At 51.8% G+C, this 24,962-nt stretch overlaps 1 protein-coding gene across 8 annotated transcripts in view; it reads right to left on the reverse strand.

Annotated features, from left to right (window-relative positions):
• The window catches only part of TOGARAM2 (TOG array regulator of axonemal microtubules 2), a 70,813-nt gene that overhangs the window by 20,097 nt on the left and 25,754 nt on the right, over nt 1-24,962 (reverse strand). For 6 of the 8 annotated variants that reach the window (XR_010149168.1, XM_001161841.6, XM_063789195.1 and 3 more), the window contains exons 7-14: nt 20,616-20,662; nt 17,557-17,723; nt 14,821-14,971; nt 14,169-14,333; nt 9,805-9,955; nt 8,920-9,025; nt 7,737-7,972; nt 5,111-5,269 (exon numbers count right to left, since the gene is read on the reverse strand). Coding sequence is in view for 7 of the 8 variants with exons in the window: in XM_001161841.6 (XP_001161841.4) it covers nt 5,111-5,269; nt 7,737-7,972; nt 8,920-9,025; nt 9,805-9,955; nt 14,169-14,333; nt 14,821-14,971; nt 17,557-17,723; nt 20,616-20,662 (1,182 nt within the window). In the remaining variant the exon portion in view is untranslated. The remainder of the gene's footprint in view (nt 1-5,110; nt 5,270-7,736; nt 7,973-8,919; nt 9,026-9,804; nt 9,956-14,168; nt 14,334-14,820; nt 14,972-17,556; nt 17,724-20,615; nt 20,663-24,962) is intronic. The other 2 variants (XM_001161801.6, XM_063789196.1) reach the window with 1 other exon arrangement.

Raw genomic sequence — 24,962 nt, forward strand, 5'->3', positions numbered from 1 at the left:
TGGAGGATGGATTGGTGGAGACAAGGCTAGGGGGCAGTAGACTTATTAGGAGGCCACCATAATAGTCCAGGAAAAAGATGGTGCAGGCCTGAAATCAGGCAGTACAGTGAGGATAAGGAAGCACAGTCAGATCCAAGAGCTGCTGAGAAGATGGAAACCACAGGATTTGGTAGCTGGTTGGAAGTGAAGCAGGAAGCATCTAAAATCTTAAATCATATTTCATTCAAACTTAAGACTCCATTAATTGTAAAAGGTGCCCTTACTTTATTTTCCACTAAGGAAAATCAAAAAAATAAAAACTGGTGATTTCCATAGCCTCCAATGACACTGCCCCATGTGTGAGGGCAATCTTTCTATGTGCTATCTCAGAAACAGAAGATAGCATTGCTTGTCGGTATTTTTCTTCCTTAGGTCAGGTAAAGTTCTTAGTGATTGCTTTGCAAAAAATGTGGGACTTGGTCATTCCTTCCACAGTGAAAGTTTGCTTCATTGATATCTAATGGATATCCACTGATGTTGCCATGCCTTTTCTCATATACAATAATGATTCATTTCAATTGCAAATAATAGTGTAATATTTCTAAGAAACTTTAAACAGATTAAACTCAATGATTCTCCAGAGAGCATCCAAAAATCACTTCTGAAAATAAATTTAAAAATTTACAAAGAAAGGCTCGTAGTGTAGGTCCTACAATGGAAAATTTAATTCAGAAAATAATACTCTGAGCAACACTGACTAAGTTTGTGAAGGTGCAGATAGTATAACGACATCATAAACTGGGCACAGTGGTGCACACCTATTGTCTCAGCTATTTGGGAGGCTGAGTCAGGAGGATTACATGAGCCCAGGAGTTCAAGGCTGTAGTGTGCAATGATCACACCTGTGAATAGCCACTGCACTCCAACCTGGGCAACATAGCAAGACCCCATCTCTTAAAACTACAAAAACTCCTATGTCATAATCACTGCCTAGCCCAACTGAAGCCCAACAGCAACTGTGAAATGCCTGTCATTGTAAGATACATGCCAATTTTAAAAATATTAAAACCAGGGAAGGATGTGTGTCTTGAAATCAATGAAGTATGGGAGTCCCCATTGTGCCTCTTGGGTGGCTCAGTAAATAACAGTCACTTTTAATGATAGAGAGAACAGAGAGAGGCAGACTTGGAGAGGAGGCAATGAGTTCATTTAGGGACACTCAGCACTGCAGATGGCAGTAGGACATCAGATGGTGGGTCCCATGGAGGCTTTAGAAATAGGGGGCTGATGCTCGAAGAAGGGTCTGGAGTGGAGGGCAAGAATTGAGAAGCCTCCAACTTTGCTGGTGGCTGGAGCCACCAGAAGTAAAAGCCAGGAGAGGGAGATGAGGACTAAAGACACCTTGGCAGCACCTACACTCAGGTGGCAGTCAGGGGCAGAATGGTCACAGAGGGACAAGGAGGATCCCCGGAGTACAGCGCCATGGAAACCAGGAAGGACAGAGTTCTAGGAAGGAAAAGGAAATGTAGTCACCATCGTCTAGTGTAAGGGATGGGTCAGAATGGAGAGGAGTAGCAGATCTGGAGAGACTTTAGACCTTGATTTCCATCCCTCTAACAACCATTTAAAACCAACAAACAAACCAAAACCTTCTACGTCCTTTTTTTTTTCATTGCATGGCAGAGTTACACAACACTTTATTATATAGTAGATGCTCTAGCAGATGCTACACAAAGAATAGCTGTTTATAGACATTTCATCCCATTCTTCCAGTCCCCCTAAACTCACTCTTCAAAGTATTTGCTCCAAGTTTAATGGCAATGTGATTTGTGATTTTTTTATGTATTTATTTTTTTGAGACAGGGTCTCACCCTGTTGCCCAGGCGGGAGTGTAATGGTCCTATTTCAGCTCACCGCAACCAGTGCCTCCTGGCCTCAAGCGATCCTCTTATCTCAGCCTCTCAAGTAGCTGGGACCACAGGCACATGCTACCACGCCCAGCTAATATTTTGGTATTTTTTGTAGAGACAGGATTTCACTGTGTTGCCCAGGCTGATCTCAAACTCCTGGGCTTAAGAGATCCACCTGCCTTGGGTTCCCAAAGTGCTGGAATTACAGATGTGAGCCACTGCACCCAGCCAGGCAATGTTTTGTTTGTTTGTTTCTAATTTTTTATTTCCATAGGTTATTGGGGAACAGGTGGTGGTTGGTTCCATGAGTAAGTTCTTTAGTGGTGATTCGTGAGATTTTGGTGCACCCATCACCCAAGCAATATACACTGAATCCTATTTGCAGTCTTTCATCCCTCACCCCCTTCCCACTAGTTCCTCCTGAGTCCCTAAAGTCCATTATGTCATTCTTATTCTTTTTTTTTTTTTTTTTTTTTTAAGACAGTCTTGCTCTGTCACCCAGGCTGGAGTGCAGTGGCGCGATCTTGGCTCACTGCAAGCTCTGCCTCCCGGGTTCACGCCATTCTCCTGCCTCAGCCTCCCGAGTAGCTGGGACTACAGGCACCCGCCACCACGCCCGGCTAATTTTTTGTATTTTTAGTAGAGATGGAGTTTCACCGTGTTAGCCAGGATGGTCTCAATCTCCTGACCTCGTGATCCGCCCGCCTCGGCCTCCCAAAGTGCTGGGATTACAGGCGTGAGCCACCGCATCCATTATGTCATTCTTATGCCTTTGCATCCTCATAGCTTAGCTCCTACTTATGAGTGACAATATACGATGTTTGGTTTTCCATTCCTGAGTTATTTCACTTAGAGTAATAGTCTCCAGTCTCATCCAGGTCACTGCAAATGCCGTTAATTCATTCCTATTTATGACTGAGTAGTATTCCATTGTGTGTGTGTGTGTGTGTATATATGTGTATATATATATATACACACACACGTACATACATACATATCACAGTTTCTTTATCCACTCATTGATTGATGATGTGGCATTTGGGCTGTTTTCACATTTTTGCAACTGAGAATTGTGCTGCTATAAACATGCGTGTACAAGTATCTTTTTTGTATGATGATACCCAATAGATACCCAGTAGTGGAACTGCAGGATCAAATGGTAGTTCTACCTTTACTTCTTTAAGGAATCTCCACACTGTTTTCCATAGTGGCTGTGCTAGTTTGCATTCCCACCAGCAGTGTAGAAGTGTTCCCTTTCACCACATCCATGCCAACATCTATTATTTTTTGGTTTTTTGATTATGGCCATTCTTGCAGGAGTAAGCAAAACCTTCCGCTTCTCCACTGATATTCCTCATTTCAGCAAATGGCACTATTATTCACCATTGTTCAGGGTAAAAACTTAAGAGCATCTTCAGTTCGTCTTTGAAACCCTTACCACCTGCATCCTGTTGGCTCTGCCATCCTGTTGGCTGTTGGCCGAAGCCACCCACCACTCTCCAGTCTGATCCTCCAGCCCCTCTTGCCTGGACTGTGGGGCAGCCATCACCTGCTGTTCCTCCTGCCTTTCTCTCTCACTACCAGTCCTGCGGCAGCCAGAGAGGCTTTTTTTTTAATTATAAAGGCTGACACGCATGTAAAGAAACACTCAAACTCACTATTAATAAGCAGGGGGTCAAAGCACTCTAAAACAATGATGAGCTATCATTTTTACCCATTAGATGGATAAAAATTAGAAATCTAGAAATTGCCACATGCTGAGAGGCTGTGCAGGAGGGAGGCAGATGTGGACCCCAGGCAGGGCGGGGCTGCTGGAGCGCACACATGCATCTGGCCCATGGTCCTGCTCCTGGGCACGTCCGAGGAGGTGCCATGCAGCACGGTTTGCAGCAGGGGAGAACGGGAGGAACCGCAGGCACTACGTCCCTCAGGGAGCACCCTCAGACGTGGGTACCCTACGAGAATGTCTGGCCTGGAGCTCACCCATCCAGGGTGGGCATGGCCTCTGGAGCCCTGACAGGTGCCACATGGTCTCCAGTTGGGGAGAGGATGGGGTGAGGGGTGGAGACCTACACACTCATCCAAACGGATGTGGTAGTAATAAGCCCTGAACTGAGGAGTGTGAGGAACTGGGCTCCAGCCCCAGCTTTTGAAGATAGTCAACCAGATCCTCTCGCTCTCCTGCTTAAAATCCTCCAACACCTCCTCATACTCCCACTAAGAAAACCCTCCAATGACTTCCAATCACACACCATCCAAAATCCCAACTCCTGACCTTGGCCTAAGAGAACGTCTCTGACCTGGGCCTGCTGCCCACCCTCACCCCCACCCCTCACTCACTGTGCTCCACCAGGCTGGCCGTCCCCACCCTTGGACACCAAGCTTGTTCCCATCCAGTGGCCTCTGTGACATTTGCTTTGCCTGATCCTCAAAGAGCTGGCTCCGTGTAGCCGTTCAGCTCTCAACTCAAATGTCACTCTTAAAAAAGGCTCTCTGAACCCTCAGTCTAAAGCAGCCCCCCGCCAACTCCATTGCATTGCAGCCTTTACCTCCTGGGCTCAAGAGATCCTCCCACCTCAGCCCCTCAGTAGCTGGGACTACAAGTGTGCAACACCACCCCTAGCATTTTTTTTTTAAGTAGAGACAGGATCTTACTATGTTGCCCAGTCTCAACTCCTGGCCTCAAGCAATCCTCCTGCCTTGGCCTCCCAAAGTGCTGCGATTACAGGTATGAACAACCACATCCGGCCTATTTTTTCTTTATATCCCTGATATGTATCTAAAATTACCATAATTATTTATTTATTATCTGTCTCCCTCGACTAGGAAGTAAGCTCCAAGACAATAGGGGCTTCATTTTTCTTATTCACTGCTGTGTCCTTAATAAGAAAAAGAGTGATCATTAAATATCTCCAGAAAAAAAGGCCTGAATGGTCTTACAGAGAATGGTGCTGGGGTGAGGTAGAAACAAGAGCAACACTCAATGGGTAAGAGGGGAAATGGAAGACCAGAAAGTGGAGGCAGGGAGTAAGGACCCCTCCCTGAATGGGCTTGGCTTGATGGAAGGGATGGGACAAGAGCTGAAAGGAAAAGACATAGCTTCCGCCTACCTGCCTGTCCCTCTGCAGGATCCCAGGGAAGCTGAAGCTGTGTGCCCCAGGCCCCTCAGGGCTGGCTGGTTGGTTGCCTTCTCTGCCCCCAGGCCCCTGGCCCTGCCCTACCTGGTGTCCTGGTTGGAGTCCTGCGCCAGCCTCACCAGGTTGTGCACCAACATGTCTGTGCTGTCTCTGGTGCCCGAGAGAAGCTTCTCAGCGCCGATCTGCTCCAGCACAGCTGAGAGGTGCTCAGCCGCATATTTCCGGATCAAGGGGTTCCGGTGGCTGAAAGGAAATCATGGCCCAGGGGTCAGTCTCAGGATAGTGGTGTGGGAGTCCCCAGGCTGGCAAACATGGATCTACCATTGCAGACCCATGCTTCATGCCAGCCAGGGGCTCCAAAAATACCTGTCCCCATGTGAGCTGAGGGGAATCTTTGAGGAAAGAGCACTCACTTTCTACTAACAGGGTGACGGCAACAACGGGAGAGGGAAGGAAAGTGACATGAAGCTACACGAGGTTCCCCAATACACCGTATGCATACCGTCCTTGGGAGCTTCCTGTACACACATCCTTCCTTTTGTCTAAATACTCTTCTCCCTCTTCCCTCCACCTAGAAAAGTCCTACCTAACCAGTGTCTCTTCTTCCTTCTTTCCCCAGCCCCACAGGCAGAATTAGACGTCCCACCCACTGCCCAAGGTAGCGCTGTCTTTGTCCCCGGGGAAGTACAGTTGCACCCTTAGGGCCCCCATCAGGCTGCCAGCTCCCTGTGGGCGGGGACCAGGTTATCTGTCTCCCTTGACTAGGAAGTAACTCCAAAACAACAGGGGCTTCATTTTTCTTTTTCACTGCTGTATCCATCATGACGAAAAGAGTGATCATTAAGTATCTCCAGAAAAAAAAGGCCTGAATGTACAGAGAACAGTACTGGGGTGAGGCAGAAACAAGAGCAACACTCGATGGGCAGAGGGGAAATGGAAGGCAAGAAAGTGGAGGCAGGGAGTAAGGACTCCTTGCTGAACGGGCTTGGCTTGACAGAAGGGATGGGACTAGAGCTGAAGGACATAGCTTTTATCCACCTGCCTGTCCCTCTGCAGAATCCCAGGGAAGCTGAGCTGCGTGTTCCAGGCCCCTCAGGGCTGGCTGGTTGCCTTCTCCGCCCCAGGCCCCTGGTGCTTCCCTACCTAGTGTCCTGGCTGGAGTCCTGATTCCCTCTCTGTGGCAACCCCACTGTCCTGCTGTGCCTGACACATCCCTGGTGCTTAGCAGGAGCTTAATGCATGTTTGCTGAACTGAACTGAGACAGGAGGGAGAAGAGGGATTCATGGGTGAGTTGGTGACCATAACAAGTGGGACCTGAGCTCTGTAAGAGAAACCTGTCAGAATGGCACCTCTTTCAAAGGGCCTCTGTGTCCACACCCCATCAGAAAGCACTGACCCTTTTGTCCCCTAGAGTCTCACCCCAGTGGAACACAGTGGGGGACATCAGAACTCTCCCTACTCAGCATGGTCCATGGACCAGCAGCACTGACATCTGAACCAGAATCTGCATTTCAGCAAGATCCCAGCGGACTCAGATGCACAAGCTGTGACCCTGGTTCTTGTTGACAGTGATCAATTGCCTGTCCCTCCATGCCAGCACCTTTTATCCATTATCTCACATCTACCTCATTAGCTACTATTATCATCATTCTGCAGGTGAGGAAGCTGAGCCAAAGGGAGGCATCCAGAAAAAAAAAAATTCATTTCTCCTAAGTTAATTATAGACACAGTAAGCACTCAGTGAATGTCAGGAACGGGCAGGCACCATTCTAAGTGCGCTTTCATGAGTCAATTCAATTACCTCTCATAACAACCTCATGAGGCAGACACCATTATTATCCCCATTTTACAGATGAGTCAACTGAGACACAGAGAAGTGAAGTGACAATCAGGATGTGAACCCAGGCGATGTGGCTGGGCAGGATCTCACCCTTTGCAGTATGCTATGGTGCAATTACTAAAGGTCTCCCAGCTGGTCCAACAGGCCCCTGGGGCTACTGAGAAACCTCACGCATCAGTGTAATGATCCACTTATGGGGTGGAGAGGCCTTTTGCTGTGTGGGAGAAGCAGCTTGGGAAATGCTTTTGGTTTTGCTTTTAGTGTGGGTTTTTAATGACAGGGAAAACGAATCTGCAGAAAGGCTCCAACAGGATCCCAATACCTTCCCCTCCCCAAGAGCAGGTCCAGTGGGCAAGCTGGAGAATGAAATTTTGCGACTTTCTCTTCTCACTGGCCCACATTTCATCAGAAAGCAACACTGCTCCTGGGGGTGGCAGGAGCTCCAGGGCCCACGCTCAGGCTGCCTCTGCAGCCCTGTCTCCCGGGGCGCTCCCACAGCCACGGTGTGCTCCCCAGCCTTGGAGTGCAACAGCCCCCTCCTCTTCCAGCCAGAGGTCCCTGCATTACCCCGGCCTGGCCGATGAAAGGTTGGGAGAGAAGCCTGATGCCCGGCACAGGGAAGCAGGGGTCTTCCTCACCCAGCTAAGTGGGAAGCACCTGCTGTGAAGTCTGAGATGGGCCCCTTCTTCACTCAGAACCTCTGACCCATCATCCTGGCCTCTAGCATCTCGAGGGACCCCCTGCAGCCTCACTTGCCTGCTTCCCTCCCTCCCTGCACCCTTCCCTCCTTCTTTCACATCCCAGGGCCTCTCCCCTTGCCTTACCCTCCCTGACTTCCCCCACCCCTCAGACAACAGGCAGCCACATACTAGACACCCGCCGAGGTGAGGACCACCAGGGAGCGGGCAAGGGTCACATTCTCCACCATAGCCCTCAGAGACTGGCCAGCTGCTCTCTGGATGAACTCGTTGGTGTCCGCCATCTTCTGCAGCAAGCAGCGGGCGATCTCCTCGGCCTCCTGGTCCATATTCTTCTTCAAGGCCTGGAAGAGGTCTCCCAAGGTGCTGATGGCCAGGTGAGACACCTTGGACCGCAGGTTGGTGACCTTGGAGAGAGGAGAGAGGCCCTCCAGGGTGCTGGACCCTGCCAAGGGCTCTGGGACGCATGGAAAATGGGCCCTGCACCACCCTCTTCCTCCACTCCCACCCTTCCCCTGACCTAGGCCTTGCCACGCTGGAAACAAAAACCCTGCAGCCACTCTTAGCAAAACTGTCCCATTTTGTTATCATCTCAATTATTAATCCCATCATTATCATGACCATAGGAAATGTGTACACTCTGTCTTCAAAGCACTTTTACAAAGAATGTCTGATTTGATCTTTGCAACTACCAAGTGAGAAATAGGTACCATGAGAAGCACGGTAGTGCTGACTGAGGCTCTAATTAACCTGGGAGAATGTAACTGTATTTTTTCTGGATGCCTCACTTGGCAGAGGAAACAGAGACCCCAGGCCACATGCAGGAAGGCAGATGCTCCCCACACAGACCAGGCCCCTGTGTTAACAAAACAGCGTCCTCCGTATTCATCCCTACCCCACCCCCACTGGAGCAGCCCACTCCCAAGGGCAGGGCACAGCCTCCACATGAGACCAAATGCAGCCTCCTGCCTCTCTGGACCCAGCTAGACCAAGCCACAGAGCCATGAAAGAAACGCTTTGGGAAATACTACCACTGCCCTGGAGTTGGGGATCTGGCCCTGGATGCTCCATCCCTCCTTAGGCATTTTGAGTACAGAGGACCATGCAGGCCGACACATGGGCATGTGGGATTCTAATTGTTTCCATTCTCAAAGATTACAAATAAGGAAACCCTAGGCCTCAGTTTTCCAATCTGAGAAATGGGTGGCTACCTCCTACCTCAGTGGCTGAAGGCTGAGAAATAAGCAGGGATCCCCATGTCCCTGGAGCCACGGCCCCTCCACAGCTGCTAGCGGACTGCATCCAGCAGCTGCAGTGGGGCCAAATGCACAGCACACAGGCTGGGGGGCCTCACCTCCCCAGTCACCGCCAAGCACACGTCGTGCAGCCTCCCGGTGAGGACCTCCGAGTGACAGGCTGCCAAGCGCTGGATGCTCACCAGACCCTTCTCCTTCATCTGCCTGAGAAGCAAGGCCAGGCCCTGTTGCAGGCGGGTGGAGAGGGAGGAGCCCCACCCCTCTGCAGACTAGGGGCCCCACATCACACACCATCACGGTCCACCATCACCCGCAGCAGGGTGCCATTCCATGGCCTCAGAGCAGGGTTTCCCAGGGTAACACCCTGGCCTGGAATCCTAACCACTCAGTAAAAGCCAGTCTTATGTGGCCTCTGGCCGGCCCTCAGCTCTGACAGTGCTGTATGGAAGCCCACCCCCCTCCAGGACCTGTCTGGGTCCTTGACACAAAGCCAACACCTTCAATAAAAGGCACTTGAACAGGGAGGACTGAAGGCAGGGAGGGCTTCTCACAAATGTTCTGGAGGCCGAGGCATTGCTTTGCTCATGACCATGGTCCTGCATCCCCACAGTGGGAGGAGCACTCGGAGCAGATTCAATTTCATTCAGAGAAATAAAGGGCTGCGGCCTTCCTGGGCCCCATGGTGTGGAATCAAATGCATCCTTGCCATGCCTGGCTTTGGTACACCACAGAGCCATGCATAGGCTGCTTGGAGGGTCCCAGGGCACACACATAAAGCCAGGAACACCACACACTCATGCACACACGCACGTAAACACACATATCTATATGCATGCACACAGTCCTCCCTCCAAACTGGCTTTTATGCTCCATGGTGCTGGAACCCCAGAGTGGGAGAGGAGGGAAGTTGAGGGGCAGAAGCTATTCTGCAACAGCCCCTGCTTCCGGCCAGAACACAGCACGTGGGGGAAGCATCTCCTCACCAGTCACTGCTGTTGAGGCACTGGAGTGCATCCCTCAGCCCCAGCTCCGGGTTCGAGAAAGGCCTCAACTCCTTACAGGCTCTAAGATCCATCTCCTCCTCTTCTTCCCATTCAGGAGACCCCAATGTGAGCACCGCAGGTAATGAGTTAGCTGCATTCACAAGAAAGAAACAGCAGGCTTCACGCAGCAGGACAGGCAAGAGCCCGAGTGGCCACTCCTGCCACCGCTCACCATGGGAGGCCGTGCCACCACCCTGAGCCCACCTAACAGGGAGGGTGTACAAGGGGAAGTGCCTGGTGAGGCTAAGAACCCAGCGCCTGGGCCTCCCTCCCCAGGAGCCATGAAGACCTCCTAACTCTACCTTTGGTTGACTTTTCCCCTTCCTGCCCTTGCCAATGCGATTCTTATAAACAGATTTGTGATAAGCCACATGATGTCATGGGACAAAACCCCCCAGTCAGGGGGACACCTCCAAACCTGCCTCATCTGTGGTGGGGTGGGGCCCCCTGAGCCATCAGTGAATGATCTCCCTACTCACTTTGGTGGCGGTCTAACCTCATTCCCAACCAGAGGCCCGTATGGTCAGCGCCTCTTCCTTCCCTCCTGCTATCCAGCCTTTTGTGAGGTTGCCCACAAGCAGGGAAGGGTCCAAGAGCAGATGGCTAGAGGAAGACAATGTAGCTAACTGGCACCCACACAGTCCAGATGCAGCCACACACACAGGGACCCACAACAAACAGGTTGTCGTGTTTTCTAGGCTCTCCTTCCCAGGAGACAGATGCTGAAATCATAAACTCCTAGGACAGGAAGGAGTCTTACAGGGCCTCTGTCTAGCCAAATGCCCTGATCACACAGTTGAGGTCCCAGAGGCCCAGAGAGGGTGGGGGACCCTCCACAGCCCCTCGGCTCCTCTGTCAGCACAGCCAGGACAAGAAGTTCCCCCTCCCAGTCCAGAGCTCTCACTACCACATCTTCCTTCCTGGCGAGTTTTCTCCCGAGCTTCACCTCCACCAGGATGATTTTCACCACAGTACATCTGGAGGTCCTAGGCAAGTCTGAGTGGATAGGAAGCCCTTTACTGAAAGTGGAGGCACAGCCGGGCACAGTGGCTCACATCTGTAATCCCAGCACTTTGGGAGGCCAAGGCAGGCAGATCACCTGAGGTCAGGAGTTCAAGACCAGCCTGCCCAACATGGTGAAACCCTGTCTTTACTAAAAATACAAAAATTAGCTGGGCATAGTGGTACATGTCTGTAATCCCAGATACTCAGGAGGCTGAGGCAGGAGAATCGCTTGAACTCGGGAAGCGTAGGTTGCAGTGAGCCGAGATCATCTCACTGCACTCCAGCCTGGGCGACAGAGTGAGACTCAGTCTTGGGGATTAAAAAAACAAACAAACAAAAAGAGCGGAGACACAAAGCCCTCACTCTTGGACTCTTTTTCAGCACTGCCCTTGGCAGGTGGAACAGTCTCTTAATCAGTTATTTCAGTCACTCTCTGAAAGGCAGGAGGTAACATCCAACCTCCCCGTCCTTCCCTGGGCAGCACGGACGTGAATGACATGCTGTCTGCAACGCTCTCAAAAAGAGGCTCAGTCTTCTGGAGTGAGCAATACAGCCGCCTGCCCTGCTGCCCCCCTTCCTCGCCTTCACCGCACCCCACAGGGGCATTTAGCATCCACTGGATTTAAAAACAAACCCACAAAAGGCACTGGCAGGGGGATTCCAGCCTCCAGTGTCTTGAGGGCTTGTGTGGCCTCCCCCTTTGCCCTACCTCTGACAGCCTTCCAGTCATGTTCGTATTTGTGCCTTCTGGTTCAGTCATTTCTATTTTTCACACACACAACAGAAGAAGTTGAACAGATCCTGAGCTGAGCTCACCTAAACTAACCCAGTCTCCCAAGAAAGGCCAGCTCCTTGTTGGAAACAGTGAGTTCCTCTTCAAAGGTCCCGCTTGTCCTCTATTTTCAAAGCTTAACTTCCTTGCCTCCTTGCCCCTAGTTACAATAAACAACTTTCCAGCCACTCCCAATCTGTAACCCACATCCATTCCCAATCTGTAACCCACATCAGTTCCCAATCTGTAACCCACATCAGTTCCCAATCTGTAACAACCCACATCTGTTCCTTATTTGAGGCCCTTAGTTCCAAAACTGCTCTTCCCACCGCTAGAGCCCCCACCCCTGCTCCATTTGAAGTAGCCAGTTGGGATCAGCTTAGATTGTGCTGTCCGACCCCAGCCAATGGGGACCGGACACAGTAGCAGGGACTGACTGCGTTAGGGATAAAAACCCCTTCCCTCCTTTGTTGGGTGTGCTCTCGCAGTGACCAGAAGAATGAGCTGCAGCCTTCTGCGGAAGTAAATTTGCCTCGCTGAGAAATCCTTTATTCGAGTGCTCGTTTTCTTTGTGACTCCTAGCTCTTATTTCCAACACCCTCACAGGACATATTAGGAGAATCAGGAGGACAAGCAGGTTTACAATCCTGAAATACTATCATTTCCAGCCAGACTAAAAACCCAAACTATACAGCAAGTTAAGGGATTATTTGTTCACTGTGAGGAGAGAGGAAGAAGAGGAGGATTCAAATACAGCTTCCAGGATGGTTGTAAGAGGAGAATGTTGGCTTTTTTTCCTAACTCCAACAACATAACCTACTTGATTTTATTTCTACCTACCCGCTCACCTGCCAAACATAAACAGTTCAAATAAAGAGGGACAACAGACTATCCTGGGTCAAGCATCACTAGCCAAAGTCTCAGTCTAGTGATCTTTAGATGGTGGTACTATGGGGCACCATGACCTTGAGTGGCTTTTACATCACTAGGTCTCAGTTCTGCTGCTATAAAATGAGTGGGTTGGCCAGGCATGGTGGCTCACACCTGTAATCCCAGCAATTTGGGAGGCTGAGGTGGGCGAATCACTTGAGGTCGAGAGTTCAAGACCAGCCTGGCCAATATGGTGAAACCCCATCTCTGCTAAAATACAAAAATTAATCAGGCCATGGTGGCATGCACCCAGCTACTCAGGAGGCTGAGGCAAGATCACTTGAACCCAGGAGGCAGAGGCTGCAGTGAGCAGAGATCACACCACTGCACTCCAGCCTGGGCGACAGAGTGAGACTCTGTCTTAAAAAAAAAAAAAAAAGAGTCAGTTGGGTTATATACATCAATAGTTCTCAGTATCAATCATATCATTCAATTACCACTTTCATGATTTTTGCCATATCTCTCAATAGCCTGTCCTTTCATTTACATTGTACTTTTCTTCAAATCACAAAAGAATTTCAAATCCTAAAGAATTTAACTTTAAAGGGAACTTTCTGTCACTACCATAAACTAACATTGTTTGTCATAGAATATGATAAATATTTACAATGAAAGTAAAACAATGTTAAAACTCTAGCTAAAAAATTTGTAGGCAGCTTCTGTCTTTGAGCCTGAAAGAGGATCTCCTTGTTTAAAGAGAGAGGTGCCACCATGCTTGCAAGTTTCCTGAGGCCTCCCCAGCAGCAGAAGCAACTATGGTTCCTGTACAGCCTGTGGAACTATGAACCAATTCAACCTCTTTTCTTTATAAAAAATAATAAAAAGAGAGGTGCTAAAGACTAGCACCAAATTCAGACTTTCTACTTGAGACAATTGAAAGGATAGAAAGAGGATTGAAAAGGGAGATGAGCTGGCATTATTTACAGCATGGAAATTATGCTCTAGTCCATGATCATTTGCCATCACATCCCACACTTACAGAAACTCTGAATCAAGCTGACTGTTTTTAAGTTTTTTTCAGTAGCAAAATCTTTCCAAATGAAATCTCACATGAATGCCCAGTATACAAAAAAAAATGAGGCAACATAGAAGCTCCTCTGGTAGAATGGGGACAGAGCATCCCCATGTCCCAGGCACGATTCCTGAGGTGCCCTGGTAGAAGCTCTGGACCCTCTGATTCCCGTCTGTAGCCAGTGCTGTCCAGCCCTGACATTTTATGAAGCAACAGGAAAGAAACCGAGGTCTTCCCCAATCCTCTCATCCTCTTTCTGCTGTTCACAGCTGCTTCCTTGGGTGCTATTGTCTAGTGTCTTTGGCCCTCGTGCACTGGTCACTCCTCCAGGACATGTCACACAGGCTGAGGACATCACAACTCCAGTTGTGACATCCTGGGTCCCAAGCCCAGCCTGTAGACAATGATGAGACCCTGACACTGTTTCTCTCTCTGGCAAGGCAACCACCACCCCAGGCTGCCTCCTGGTCTAACATGGACAAGGGGCGGAAGCAAAGCCACCGAGGTCACCTTTGCCATGCCTCAGGGCATCCTGAGGCAGCATGGGCAGAGGGACACATGTGCCTGCCAGTCGGGCCTGCCCACCTGAGGCGTGGCGGGCAAAGCGGGGCTCCTGCCGGCTGACGGGGATGCTGGGCAGGGAGGCCCGGCTGGCCCACTTCCTCAGGATGACGCCGACGTCGTTTCTGCGTGGGCCGCTCAGCCTAGTGGGCACAGACAGGGTCCTGCTGCCCCGGAGGGGAAGGAGGCCTGTGGACACACAGAAAGTCCTAGGACTAGGCAGGTCTGTTTTCCCCCGGCCTCAATGTCCTCCTTTGAAAATGGGCCCATGGCTGGCCAAAGTAGCTCATGCCAGTACCCCCAACATGTTGGGAGTCCGAGGTAGGAGGATGGCTTGAGGCCAGGAGTTCAAGACCAGCCTGGGCAACATAGGGAGACGCCCATCTCTACAGAAAATTTAAAAGAAATTAGCCAGGCATGGTAGCACACGTCTGTATTTCCCACTACTTGGGAGGCTGAGGTGGGAGGATCCCTTGAGCGCAAGAGTTTGAGGCTGTGGTGAGCTGTGATTGTGTCACTGCCCTTTAGCCTGGGCCACAGTGCGAGGCTCCATCTCTAAATAAATACATAAATAATAATAAAAATTTTTAAAAAGAAAATGGGCCCATTAGCAGGCTATGAGAGAGTGGACTCAGCTCCCCAGGCCTGAGCAAATCCCACACCAGGCACCCAGTACCTTCCTTCATGAAGGCTCTCTGGGAGCCCAGGCCCTGGGGAGTGAGCTCCTGCCCTGTCTTGGGCTCCTCCAGCCTCCGAAGCAGCTCCATCTCCTTCATCTGCTTCAGCCGCATCTTCTCCTGGGCAGACTTGGAGATGGTGACTTGGATCTGGCACAAGGTCAAGGCAAACTCTATTAACCTCCATTCATTCAATCATCAACATTCAATCATCAAAAATGTTTCTCCTGTGTGCCAATTGCTGTCCTGGAAGTGAACAAAAAAGACAAACTCCTTGCACCTTAAGAGCTTTGAAGTGTGGGGGAGAGACAACAAACAGACCAAATGCTGATATCAGGCAGTATGTGCTGAAAGAAAAGTAAGGAGACAGAGATGATAGTGGCTTTTAGCCTAGAAGGTCCCTAGGGACTCCCCGAGGAGGTGAAGCTTAAGTGGAGACAGAAATGAAGGAGACCAGCCCCACAGATTTCTAGGAGAGAAGTGTTTGAAGCAGAGGGAGTGAGTGCAAAAGCTCTGAGGCCGGGTGTGCTTGGCTGGTTGGGGACAGTCAGGGGGTGGACACTGGCTGAGCTCTCTGAGTCAGAGAAGTGATAGGACACAAGATCAGGCAGGGGGCAGGATCCACATCACGCGGGCCAAGGAAAGGACTGGGCTTCTCCCCTGAAGGACACAGGAAGCCGTTTAAGGTTTTGAGCAGAGGAGTGACATGATCTGACTTCCACTGGTGGGGGCTGTCTCTAAGTGTTGTTTTTTTATAATTTTTTATTTTGAAATAGTTTAAGACGCAAGAACAACTCGTAAGTTGTCAAAATAGAACCAAGACTTCCGGTGTTCCCTTCACCCTTCCCCAGTGATAATATCTTCCACATCCACAGAACGTTCTAACTTCCATTTCTCTAAGGCTCATGCCAGCTGCTGCACGGGAAGGGTCTGGAGCTAGCCTCACACTGGAAGCAGGAAGAGTGTTTAGGAAGCAGCTGAACATCCAATCAAGAGGTGGTGGGGCTTGCACGGCGATGGGGATGGTGGGGTGGGCAGATTCTGGACATGCTTCTAAGGTGCAGCTCACTCTCTTCGCTGATATATGAGGTTCAGGGCGAGAGAGGAAGAGAGGAGCCAAGGACGCCCGAGGTGGTTGACCTGAGCCACTGGAAGGCTGGAGTTGAGTGGGCCCCTGGGGAGAGAGGAGGTTTTCTGAGGTGAGCATTCAAGGGTTGAGTTTTAGACACAGTCAGTTGGAAGTATAATTAGGCACTTAAGCAGAGATATTGAGCAGCAGCTAAATATGTTAGTCTGGAGGTCAAGGGAAGGTCTAGGCTGGCGAGGGAGGTGTGGGAGTCCTCAGCATAGAGATGGTACTTAATGTCTGGACTGGATGAGGACCTAGCGGGTCAGTATAAATAGACGAGAGGCCAGAGGGCTGAGTGCTGGGGGAGTTCCAGCATCCAGAGGCCGGGGAGATGAGGGGGAGGCAGCCAAGAAGGGCTGGGAAGGAGCTGCCTTTCACGTAGGCAGGACCAAAAAAGAGCCACCCCTCACCCCTATCCCTGGCTGGAGAATTCAAGGATGAGACACAAGTCGTGTCAAAAGCTGCGATGGGGTCAAAGTAGACGAGGACTAACCGTGGCTGCATTTGGGAAGATGAAGGTCATTGGCAACTCCAATGTGGGCAGTTTCAGTGGGGAGTGTGGACTAATGCCTGTCAGGAGTGGACAAAGGAGAGAAGAGAGACGCAGCAATCATTTTCTCTTGGTTTTGTTCCGCTTTCTTAAAATGAAAGAGGTAACAGAGAGCTAACATGCTGATAGCAATGATCCTGTTTCAAGGAGAATATTGATGCCAGAGAGGGAACAAGTGTTGGAACTGAAGGATTAGCTGGATTGAGCAGAACAGCAGGAGAAGGTGGTGAGCCAATGGGATGCTTGAAATTGAGACCATGGTTGGGGGACACACTTTAGAATGCCAAGGCCTACGATGTGGCCACAGGAGGGAGCGCAGAAGTGGGGTGGAGGATAAGCTCGTTTCGCTGCACTGAATCATTGTTTGTGTTTCATGTTCTGTGGTCCTCTCTACAGTGGGAGGGTTGTGGTGCTGATTTAACAGTCACCCAGTCTCTAACAGAGAATATGCACCCAGGAGGCCTTCAAGATATGCTTTTTGACCTGGAATGTTCTGTTTCAAAGAATGAGCACAGGCTCCTCACTACAGTGACTCCCCAAGCTTCACTAAATTCGTTCCAACCAGGAAAGAGACCACCTTCCAAGGTCACCTGAGAAGTGTGAGGTATTCGCCAGTCCCTGGAGCACAACCCGTGGCTGATCAGCCCTGAGTCAGCTGCCTCTCATTTGCTATCTTGGGTGTTAGTTCAAACCACGCAGCCCAGTTCACCTAAGGCTTCCTGCTCTCTCCCCACATCCGGCTTCCTCGTGAGCCCTGTGCAACCTCCCCGTCCTCCTTCCTTCCTCCCTCCTACCCCTTCAGCAACCCTCTGTTGTCTTCCCTGCACCTAGTTCCCCACCCCACTTCTGACCCCCATCCTTTCTCTTCCTTTCTTCAGCCCTCACCCCAACCCCGTCTGCAGGTTCTGGCCTTTAGTACTCGGGTGGCTGCCTCGGGCTCTCCTTGCTCTGCTCTGTGGCTGGTCCCACGCTTGAATACTTCAGACACTTGCTTGCCTTCCTGCAGCCTGCGGTCCACTCCAGCCCCACTTCCTCCTCCTCCCGCTCCCCAGGTACCTTGGTGCCGATCTCCTTCTGGTCCTCTTCTTTCAGCGGAGGGCAGGCTTCTTTGGCACAGTCAAAGGAGAAGGCTGTCAGCATGGGAGCAGACTGAGAAAAAGGCAGGGCAGGCTTCTTGGCAGCGGCAGGCCTGTCTCTGATGGGTGAGGCCAAAGGTTTTGGCTCTGAGGGGTTGAGAACAGGGGTGGAGCTGAAGACACCCAGGTCACTCCTGAGCTCACTGACCCTGTGGCTGGCTCAACTCTACTGCTAAGCCCCACACCCTCAATTCTTCCTCAATGGAGCAAGACCTGAGTTAGGTTTACTGTACAGGGCAGCACTGGCAGGCATGAGGCAGACTACCTGTGGACCAGCATCACCCTCCATTTGTTCATTCACTGCACACTTTATTCCAAAATAGGTGTGGGAGTGGGGAGGCTAGGCGGGAAACAGGGCCAGATGTGTTATCCAGGAGATGTAAGACATTTCCTGAGAATATAAGTAAGTGTATCTGTCCTGGGAGGTATGTACGGCAGGAAAAGAAAAAGCAAAATGGGCCCACCAATCCTTTCATATGACCATGGGCTTGCCTGAAAGCATGACGCAGCAGGAAAGGGCAGAGTTGCCAGGACCAGAGATCTAACACTAGTCCAGTCTCATTTCACAGACGGAAAAGCTGACAGCCAGTGTGATGGTTAATGTTAGGTGCCATCTGGATTGGATGCTTACATAGCTGGTCAAGTATTGTTTCTGGGTGTGTCTGTGAAGGCGTTGCCAGAGGAGATCGACCTTTGAGTCAGTGGACTGGGAGAGGAGGACCCATCCTCAGTGTGGGTGGGCACCATCCAATCAGCTGCTAGCTGCCATCGCAGCTAGAACTAAGCAGGTGGAAGAAGGTGGGATCACCTTGCTTGCCGGGTCTTCTGGCTGCCTGCTTTCTCCCCTGCTGGACGCTTCCTTCTACTCCTCCTGCCCTTGAACATCAGACTGCAGGTTCTTTGGCCTTTGGACTCTGAGACTTGCACCAGTGGCTTGCCAGGGGCTCTCAGACTTTTGGTCACAGACTGAAGGCTGCACTGTTGGCGTCCCTGGTTTGAGGCTTTCGAACTTGGACTGAGCCACTACCAGCCTCTCTCTTCCCCAGCCTGCAGATGGCCTCCTGTGGGACTTCACCTTGTAATCGTGTGAGCCAATTCTCCCTAATAAACTCCTTTATATACAGACATATATCCTACTAGTTCTGTCCCTCTGGAGAACCCTGACTAATACAGCCAGTAACCTTCGAATGCTCTTGGGATGGATAAAATACCCATTCACTTCTACTTGATGGCATCAAATCCACAGTATTGCTTTGTCATTCATATTTTCCCCATCAGCGGATTTTAAAGGTACATTTCTCATTATGAAGGCAGGGCTCAAACAGGTTCATTCATTTTCTGCCACCCACAGGGTTTGGAGCTCACTGTCCTTGGGTGAACCTGCAAGTCTGGGGTCTGCTGAGATGGGGCCACCAGCTGAGGCTGCCTGAGGCTGGAAAAGGCATCTTACCTCTGGGGCCCATGCAGAGCTCCCAGGTCACCCAGGTCCTCTGCCCAGGCCATGTCTTCTGCAAAGGATTCCTCTGCTTGGTGCAGGGAGAAGGATCAAGGGCCAAGGGGGAAGAGGGGCTTTGAAGCCTCATCTGCCCGGAGGTAAGAGGCAGGGCAGAGGGCACATGTGGTAGGCACCACCTGGCCAGGGCAACGACTGCAGGAACGCCACAGATGTGAGGAAGCCCCCAGCTTCAGACAAGACCCTGTGAGCCCCTACCATGTGCTAGGCATGTTGCACACAGAGGGCAGTGTCAGCCCAGTTGCCAGCTGGAGGGCAGAGAGCCCTTTAAGGACTTAATTATTTTGTATGTCACTTCTTCACCTGCACCCCAAAGGGATGCCCTGGAAAGCCTTGTCTGAGCAGCCTGCCCCTGCCACAGGTCCCTGGTGACCTGGTTCTCAAGCAGCAAGCTGGAGAGCCAGGGGAGGAAGTGGTTACTGACTGGGGTCTCCTGGCCCAACCCCCACACCAGCGTCCTCCGGGTTAGCTCTTAAGGTCACTCAGGGTGCCGGCGCATTTCGCCACAGACTGCCTGAGCTCACCCTGCTGCAGCCTGGCCCGGGAGCAGGGGAGAAGCAGCTGCCGCAGAGGTTTCTGTGCCAGGTCCAGCTTTGTGTCTTGATCCCAGGGCCTCTTGGGCAACAGCCACCCCCCTTCGCCAACTGCCCCACCAACTGAGCTGATTAGCAGAGTGACCTGCCAGGAAGCTGGTCCTGGGGAGGCCGCCTCTCCTGCCGGGCAGTAGAGTGGCTGCCTCCAACTCCTCCCCACCGTGGCCTGGGTTCGGGGTGTTCTGCTCCCCAACCCTGCAGCAGAGGCTCAGCTTCCATCCACCCGTCCCACCTCCCCATAGAGTTCAATCCAGGAAGGATCCCTCCTCCCTCTTTAAAGGCCTCCTACCCTGTCCTGTCCCCTCTCCTCGCCTCAGTCCTGTGCTGGCCCTATATCCTGACAGCTAAAGCTCCTGGGGCCAGCTGGCTGAGGCTTGTGGGCTCTGGTTTACCCTCTCATTCTCTAGGTGAGGAATACTCTCTCTACTTGCTTAACACACCGCAAGGGGCAGCTGCTTGATGTGTCAAGACCCCAGCTTTGGAGCCGTGGAAACTTGACTGCAAGCCTGACGGGGCTCAGCGACCAGGGAGGACATTCTGCTCACAGAGCCTTCGTGTGCCAGCTCGTCTGTCACACACGGCCAGAATTGTCTCTCTTATCGAGGCCGTGGCAAGCTGCACAAGCTGGTGTATGTCATCACACCTGACCTACCAGAGCAGGTGTCAATAAATGTCACTTCTCCTCCACACCTCACCCGGGCCCGCTGCCACCCTCCGGTTAGACCTCCGGTGACTTCAGCTTCCTGCTGTGAAATGAAGGACCCAGACACAAGAGCTCTCAGATCTCCTCTGGCCCTAATTCTGTTTCCATGACCCAGCCCAGGAATGTAGAGAGTCAAATAACAAAGGGAGGTGTGCATGGAAGATACGTACCCAGAGATGCAGGGGTCTTCTCCCGAGGCCCACTCCCCCGAGCCAATCTTAAAAGAACGGGGGAGAGAAAAGCATCATGAGGGACGGCCAGCCAGAGACACTGCTGGGGGAGCCCAGGGTGGCTCCAGGATGGGGCAATGGCCGAGATGGGGGACAGAGGGGACGGCACTGTTATCCCTGCAGAGGCTCTTGGCCCAGGATTCAAGCTGCAGGAGATACAGCTCCCTCTGCAAACACAAGGGCAGGCTGACCACCAGGCCAGGTTCAGCCCCATTTCCTGGCAGTGCAGCTCGCCCATTCCCCAGGAGGCTGACACCCACACAGAAACTGCTGGCTTAAAGGAAGCCACCACCCTCCCGCTGCGCTGCTTGGGCCTGTGGAGCTGAGAGCAGCTGCAGTAGTAAACTGCCTCCCAGCTTAGACAGCACCGAGCTCAAGTTCTCCAAGCTGCCCCAACCCCGTGAGAGCTCAGTGACCCCTAAATAGTCCCACTCGTGATTGTAATCCCCATCCCAGGGCCTGGGGGATGGAGTTGATCCCCTTTGCTGTGGCAGGAAGTCACCACTGTTTTGTACCAGAAGCTCAATCCCAATTACCCACAGGAAGGGAAGACAATGGCATCCCTGGCACTGGTTTTAATTGTAATTTCTTAAGTTGGAAGCACCATTTACTTATTCAACAGATATTTACTGAAGACCTACTACGTGTCAAGCACTATTCTAGACACTGGGAATGGAGCATCAATAAGACATGACACTCCCCGCCCTCCGGGAGCTCAGGTTCCCATGGAGACCAGCCCTGCAGCGTCCCACATGGCTTTCCCTTCTTGGTGGACATCAGGACCCAATGGGGGGCTGACAGAGTAACAAGCCACAGCAACAGGTCAGGAACACAATATCCCACACTCTGGCCTCAGAGGATCACAGTCCAGGCCGGGCTGCAGGAGGGGCGGTAGGACAGCCCCGCTCAGTGCCTGCCTGGATGCAGGGGAACCCTGCTCCTTGGGGACTGTGGAGGTCAGGGGAGTCCACAGGAGGAGCGGAGCTTCAACCTGGGCATAGATCAGCCGGGATTCACCATTGATCCCAGGGCCAGGCCCAGCCTCTTGGGTCTGGACCCACAGGGAGGGATTGTGTGGGCTGGAGATAGTAAGCAAATGCCCCAGGGCACCCCTGACCTGGGGAGGCCTTTGCCATTGTAACCCACCACTGCTTAACCACTGCCCAACGGCACTAACAGGATTGGAGGCGGGTGGGGAGGGGAAGTGGAGCATCAAAGTCCACACAGTTGCCCTTGGCTTCTATGAGCTCATGGAGGTCCCAGGCTGCCTGAGGTGAGCACAGGATGCCAAAAACCCCAATGCTTATGCCTCGGCTTTGCCCCTGGGGCCCTGAGCTGCAGCCTCCCCACCTCTGCCCCCCCGCAACACACACACACACACACACACCTGCTCTGAGCAAGGGATTTGGCCTCAGAGGACTTGGCTCAGCTTCTCTTAAGCTGTGGACCCTGGGGAAGCCTCTTGCCCTCCCCTTCTCTAGCGACCCCACAGCAGAAAGGACTGAGGCCAAGACAGGCCATGCCGATCAGGGCCCCTGCCTTCCTGCACGTGGCAGCCCCACCCCACCCTGTGCGAACCTCACAGAAAACCCACCACGGCTCAGGCTCCTCTGCAGGCCCCAAGGAGGTGGGTGGAGCAGGAGCAGCAAAGCCCTGTTTCCAGCAAGAGCCCCTCCCTGCTCCAACCCAAACGTCTAAGCATGTCCAAGAGTGGCCTCAGCACTGTCCCCAGCACCTGCCTCTTCTCCTATGCCCTGTCTCCAAGAAGGGTGCCAGTATCTGTCCAGTGGCTGAAGCCAGGAACCCCAGCATGGTCTCAGCTCCCCCATCTTCAGCCCACATCTAGCCCGTGGCTTAGCCCTGCCATTCATCCCACCCCGCCCCCACCTCTGCATCCTCAGCCCACAGACTCCCTGCCTCTGCCCTGCTCAGGCACCCTTTGCCTTCTCCCCAGATTCCTGCAGCAGCCCCACCTCCATCTACACGGTCCATGCCACTCTGAGGTTGCCAACGTGGCCTTTCTAAGTCACAGAAGATGCCACTTTCACACCCGAAAGCCTTTGGTGGCACCTCCTCACAGGAGGATGGAGCTCCCACTTCTCAGTTGGCACACGGGCCCTTCACCCCCACCCCACAGGCTGTCACGCAAGGATGCAGGGGCTCACTCCTCCTTCCGTCTCTCCCTCTTCCACCTCCATCTCCATCTCGCAAGTGTGCCCTCACTCTGCTGCCTGGCATGATTCAGATCTCTTTCTCCTGGGTCACCAACATGACAGGCAGCCTTCACCTACGCACCCACCTCTCTGAACTTCACCTTGATGACTTCCTGGCTGGAGCACACAGATTGTGACCTATGCACCTGGCACATAGTAGGTGCTTAACAGCTTTTAGGTGAGTAAACGGACAGATGGATGACTGAAATGGTAATAGAGCCTCCATCCCCTCCATTGGCTAGAGAGCCCCACATTGTCAACAAAGGGAAATCCATGTCACAAACCAAACAGGAAAGGACAGATATTTATTATGGAACTAATCCATGCCAGGTACCAATCCTGGCCCCACAGAAGCCACAGAGGTTTTTGACATATGGCCCCTGCCCTGTGGTGCTCCAAGTTAAAGAACAGAATGAGGTTTAAATAAAATAGGCTGGCCAGGTGCGGTGGCTTATACCTGTAATCCCAGCACTTTGGGAGGCCGAGGTGGGCAGATCACCTGAGATCAGGAGTTCAGGACAAGCCTGGGCAACATGGTGAAACCCCAGCTCTACTAAAAATACAAAAATTAGCCGGGTCTGGTGGTATACGTCTGTAATCCTAGCTACTTGGGAGGCTGAGGCAGAAGAATCACTAGAACCAGGGAGGCAGAGGTTACAATAAGCAGAGATCGCGCCACTGCACTCCAGCCTGGGTAACAGAGCAAGACTCCATCTCAAAAAAATATATTTTTTTTTAATTGGCTGGGTGCAGTGGCTCATGCCTGTAATCCCAGCACTTTGGGAAGCCAAGGTGGGCAGATTACCTAAGGTCAGGAGTTCAAGACCAGCCTAACCAATGTGATGAAACTGCATCTCTACTAAAATTACAAAATTTAGCCAGGCATGGTGGCATGCTCCTGTAGTCTCAGCTACTCAGGAGGCTGCGACAGAAGAATTGCTTGAACCCAGGAGGCAGAGGTTGCAGTGAGCCAAGATCGTGCCACTGCACTCCAGCCTGGGCGACAGAGTGAGACTCCATCTCAAAAAATAATAATAAAAAAAAATAAAAAACAAAACAAAATAAATAAACAAAATAAATTTAAATAATCAAGATTTGCTTATTTTGTTTAATGGAAGGGAGGGGCTGAGGCAGTCCCTGGGCTGGATGCCTGTGGACAATGCAGAGAAGGCCACTTCCCCTCCTTGCCGCCCTTTAAAGGGAGAGTAGGTAGACATGGAACAGTGGAGATGAAATGAATGGGTGGGGAAAGGGGTGAGAGGCTGTTGGGGTTGCAGAGATGGATGAGGGGAAGCACCATGTCCCCTCGTAAATGGATGGATGGATGAGTGAAATGGTAATAGGTCCTCAGGGTCTGGAGGGGTAAGAAGGCCCCGCAGAGCAAGCACTGGGGGACAGCGGGGAGGAACTGTGGGGTCGTGGGCTGGATGGACCCTGAATGTCAGGCCAAGGAGACTCAGCATTATGCGCCTGGGTCCTTGACACAAAGGACCCTCCATTCATTCAATCAGGAATGTCAATACAGGCAAAGGGCATGCAAGAGGTGTGCAAGGTGGCGGGGGAAGCAGGAAAATGAAAGATGGGGATGGAGCGCACAGGGCTGCAAGGATACTGGCTAGGCACTATTAGGCAAGGTCAAGAAGGAAGCGGAAGTGCAAACCAAGAGGAAAAGGCAGGGGCAAGAAAGGGGTGGAGCTTTCATGGCTGTTAAGAAAGACTTGGGGGCTATGGAAATGTGTTGGAGCAGGAGGCACTAGGAGCAAGGGTCAAAGATGACACTGAGACTTGAAGGCCAAGGAGAAGGTCTGCACCTTGACAGCAATGAGGAGGTCTTGGGAGGGGGTGGTTTGGGGAAACACGAGGTGGTCCTTGTTGCCATGATGGTGGCACAGCCTCCCTGTCTCTCCCTCTGGTGCTGGATCACATCAGCCAGGAGAAACTGGAGATGCCCAACAGAAAGATGGAAACCCGGAGCCTGACCTGTGGATGGTTCCAGGGCTAGAGCGGGAGATGTGAACTCACCCACATTCCACCATCTGGAAGACTTGGGCACACATAAGGGCCCCAGGAGAAA

The sequence above is a fragment of the Pan troglodytes genome, chromosome 12 (assembly GCF_028858775.2).
Source record: "Pan troglodytes isolate AG18354 chromosome 12, NHGRI_mPanTro3-v2.0_pri, whole genome shotgun sequence".
NCBI lineage: Eukaryota > Metazoa > Chordata > Mammalia > Primates > Hominidae > Pan > Pan troglodytes.